This window comes from Micropterus dolomieu, linkage group LG17, assembly GCF_021292245.1.
Source record: "Micropterus dolomieu isolate WLL.071019.BEF.003 ecotype Adirondacks linkage group LG17, ASM2129224v1, whole genome shotgun sequence".
Classification (NCBI taxonomy): domain Eukaryota; kingdom Metazoa; phylum Chordata; class Actinopteri; order Centrarchiformes; family Centrarchidae; genus Micropterus; species Micropterus dolomieu.
In genome coordinates this window covers 10,202,325-10,206,177 of record NC_060166.1, presented here as the reverse complement: position 1 = coordinate 10,206,177, position 3,853 = coordinate 10,202,325, and the positions used below count along the sequence as shown (strand labels likewise).

Below are 3,853 nucleotides of genomic sequence, written 5' to 3'. Positions count from 1 at the left end.
TATCATCTCCTCTCTTCAAAGGCTGATAATATCACTTCCACCAATGTATCAATTCTTGTAAAAACTCTTGTGGTTTTTGTTTAACTTGGTGTGAACTCGAAGGCAGAACTCACAGACCACGAACAGGCCATTAGGTAGAACAGAATATGGGCAGAAACACAGACCTTCTAACTTTGGTGCTCCCATAACTTTTTATATATCGATCATATATATCTGTACAAATGTAATACTTCACTGTACTCTAGAGCACTCTTGATAACTCAAAATCTTCAGAATTACTTCTTCCTTCCCTCACTTCTGTTTCTGAATTCAGTGTGTGCAACTCCATTGCCAACGTCATCTGTGAGAACATGTGTTTCCTAATGACTTCTCTTTAGTCAATGATGCAATGATGTGCACTCAAATTAAGTAATTCAGATATCTAAAGAAAGTTAAAGTAGGATGTTCTTTGCCTCCGAACATTTTGACTTCTTAAAATATGTATTTGTTTCATATAAATATATAATATAATATAATTTTATAATAATATAATTTATTTATTGCTACTGTTTGTGTAGGTCAGTGAATTTAGGCCTCAATTCCACAAAATGCAATAATTGGTCATTTACATTATCTGAAGACATACAACACTGTGCACACATAATAATAATAATAATAATCTTTATTTGTATAGCACCATTCAAAAGTTTGCAACTCAACGTGCTTTACAGTTAACAACATTTGAAGAACAAAGGATGACAGGAACAAATAAAATTAAACAAAAGAAATAAGAAACAACAGAAACAATATCATAAAATACATATAGCTATAAAAACACAAGATTTTATTAGGCTAAACAGTGTGGTAAAGTGAAAGTAGTCAGACATAGGCACGTGAAAAGGGAAGTGTTTTTAACCTGGATTTAAAAATAGCAGTATTTGTGGCATGTCTAAGATCCTCTGGTAATTTATTCCAAATGTGTACAGCATAAGTGCTAAACGCTGCTTCTCCACATGCCATATGAAACCTAAAATAACATAATCATAGTCATTTTTCCAACCAGTAATAACACTGACATTGCTTGATTGGCATGATTGTCAGTTGTGTCAATAGATTGTGTTTATATACTACAATTTACAGAAATGACCCCTTGAACAGAAATAATCTGAAACACTTACAAAATGAATTAAGTACAACTTTGTGTGATAGACAGCGTATACTGCCTTTTGTCTCATGAGGTCCATCTTGACATTTCACTTTACACATACTGGAAGTTTTAGTTTCTCTTCCATGACTTTAAACTCCCACACAACACTTCACACTCTTTTCACTAGAACACACACACACACACACACACACGCCATATTTAACCTCGTGTGGCTTCCTGTTCAACATTTTCCACCACCTGCATTGCATGAAGCAACAATCTCCGTTATAACTGATCTTGAAAGCTGTGATTCGCATGAAGGGAGATTTATCGTGGTTTCTGTTTTTAGATTAAGCCGCCGGCACAAAACATGGTTAATGACACCGTGAACACGACGTACGCTGTGGTGTTTGGATCTGTTATGGCACTGGGTCTGCCTCTCAATGCCGTGTCGCTGTGGATATTGTTACGCTGCCACAGTATTAAATCGCCCAGTGCAGTCTTCATGGTCAACCTGGCAATCTCAGACCTGCTGCTCGTCATCTCCTTGCCCATGAGGATCTACTTTTACGCCACAAGCAGCTGGCCTCTGGGCAATATGGCGTGCATCTGGATTACAATGCTCTTTCGCAACAACATCCGCTCCAGCTCCATCTTCATCACCTTCATCAGCGTGGACCGGCTGCTGGCCGTGGTTTATCCTCTGAGGTCACGGCATCTTCGAATCTCTTCCAACGCGTGGAAAGCTGCTGCACTCATTTGGCTGTCTGTGTTGGTGGTGAACATCCCAGAGAGTGTATACTTTTCAAAATTTTTAAACAACAACACTGAACACTCCTGTTTTGAATTTAAAGAACGGAGGAAATCATATATGTCTTATTTTCAGTCTGCGCTAGTGCTCACCATGCTGGTAGTCAACATTGTGTGCACCGCTTTGGTGTCTTGGACTCTACACCGAAATCTGAATGACTCCGTGAAGGTTAAGAACAAGGTGAATGTCATGCTTATTTTTGTCACGAACTTGGTGATGTTTACCATATTTTTCTTGCCTCTGTCATTGTTGATTTTCTTTGAAAAATGGAAAACTTCTCCCACACCACTGATATGTCTTGCTAGTGTGAACTGCTGTCTGGATCCTCTGTTGTATTACTTTTCTTTTGATGGTTTCTGGAAGAGAAAAGAGGATGTGGATACCTCTCTTGCAAGAGAATAGTTGGTGATAACAATACATAGGGACATGTAGCACTGAATACTATTTAAACAGATAATGCATTATTGTGTGTTGTGTGCGACATAAAGGGGAAAAGTTTATTATTGTACAATTTTCATCAAGTCTTTCAGAAATGTTTTTATAAACATTTTGAGTACAAAAAAAAGGTTTTAATAGAGTTCTGCTGGGTTATCTGAAACAGAGATATAGATTACCATCACACTGTCATTCAGTGTTTGTTTTTTTCTCTGCATGTGTTACACATATCTCATGTTTTTCATATCTGTGAACAGCTACAGCTATGCAAGTGAAACTCCATTTTTTTTACTTCCCCATCTGAGCTGCAAAAATCTGAAAAAAACAACAAAAAAAATGGATCCCCACCCATCTCTGCAACATGCCATGACTATAAATAAATCTTTCATGACTGACCTGTGAGATCTGTGTTAGCAACATGAACTTTAAGCAACATTTATAACTATGCTATCATTATAAGCAATAATGAGAAAGGCAAATAGCCAAGCAAAGGTAATTTGGAGCTGCCTCAATTCAAGTGATGTAATCCTAAAAGTTAATACAAAATGCTACTACTATTGCTCAACATTTCTAACATATTGCAAATGATTTGCATCCAAAACACATTTAAAACAGGTTCAATTTAAAAAAAAAACTTAACTTTCCCTACTGCCTTAAATTTGTTTTAACTGAAGTAAACTTGAATAATTTCTTAAAAGTTGGCTCATGAGCTAAGTTTACTGCATATGTTTGATAAACATAAGATATGATTTTTAAATAACAGCTGTCACAAATGTTCATTCATAGTCAAATTTTTTTTCCAATGAAATTCTCAGTTATGTTCAAGTTAAAGCTGTGGTTGTAAATGTTGGGAGTAAATACTAACAATCATCAGTATAGTATTATAGTATTGTTTCTGTTACTATCAGAGGAAGCAACCACAATTAAACATGTATAAAAAGACAAAGCAAGTTTCTGTCATGTCTGTTATCTAACTGTTGTCTAACTTGCAAAACTGGACATTTTGCCTGATGAAGCTCTAGTACCGAAAGGTTGTCTGTTTCCTTTAACATGTTTTCAGAAACACACACAAGACATTGTTGTTTTGGTTGTTTTCATAATGGGCAGCATATATGGAAAAAATCTGAATATTTTATGGATATTTATATATAGTAGGGGGTATCAGAAAATGCTTATGGTAAACTCTCAGTTTAGGGATAAGACATAATGCCCCATCATCCTTGTTAGCTGTTCTTTTGATTGCTTTTAACATCATTTGGCACTTTCTCATGTGTCTTTGGTTATAAATCCTGGGATGCAACGGGGGCTTTTGTGCTTTTTGTCAGTGTCTCAGTTCAGGAGCCAGGAGCAATCAAGTCCTATAAGCTTTGCCAAATGGAGCAGCATCTATAGACGCCTGTAGCGAATTGATCCAAAAATGATCTAGATTTGAAGATGTACTGTCTGGAAGTACACACTGGGGATTTGCTGTTGACATTTAG

The 3,853-nt window shown here is 36.3% G+C and overlaps 1 protein-coding gene across 1 annotated transcript; it reads left to right on the top strand.

The window, feature by feature from the left end:
• The first annotated feature begins 1,307 nt into the window (after positions 1-1,307).
• Positions 1,308-2,774, top strand: LOC123986196 (lysophosphatidic acid receptor 6-like). The gene is made up of 2 exons (XM_046074325.1): positions 1,308-2,117; positions 2,630-2,774. Exons 1-2 carry the CDS (start codon positions 1,497-1,499, stop codon positions 2,645-2,647), a joined length of 639 nt encoding a protein of 212 aa, XP_045930281.1. The 5' UTR covers positions 1,308-1,496; the 3' UTR covers positions 2,648-2,774.
• The last annotated feature ends 1,079 nt before the right edge of the window (positions 2,775-3,853 follow it).

Bases quoted from the DNA above. Each gene is read 5' to 3' on its own strand.
- LOC123986196 (XM_046074325.1), top strand. From the start codon at position 1,497: ATGGTTAATGACACCGTGAACACGACGTACGCTGTGGTGTTTGGATCT.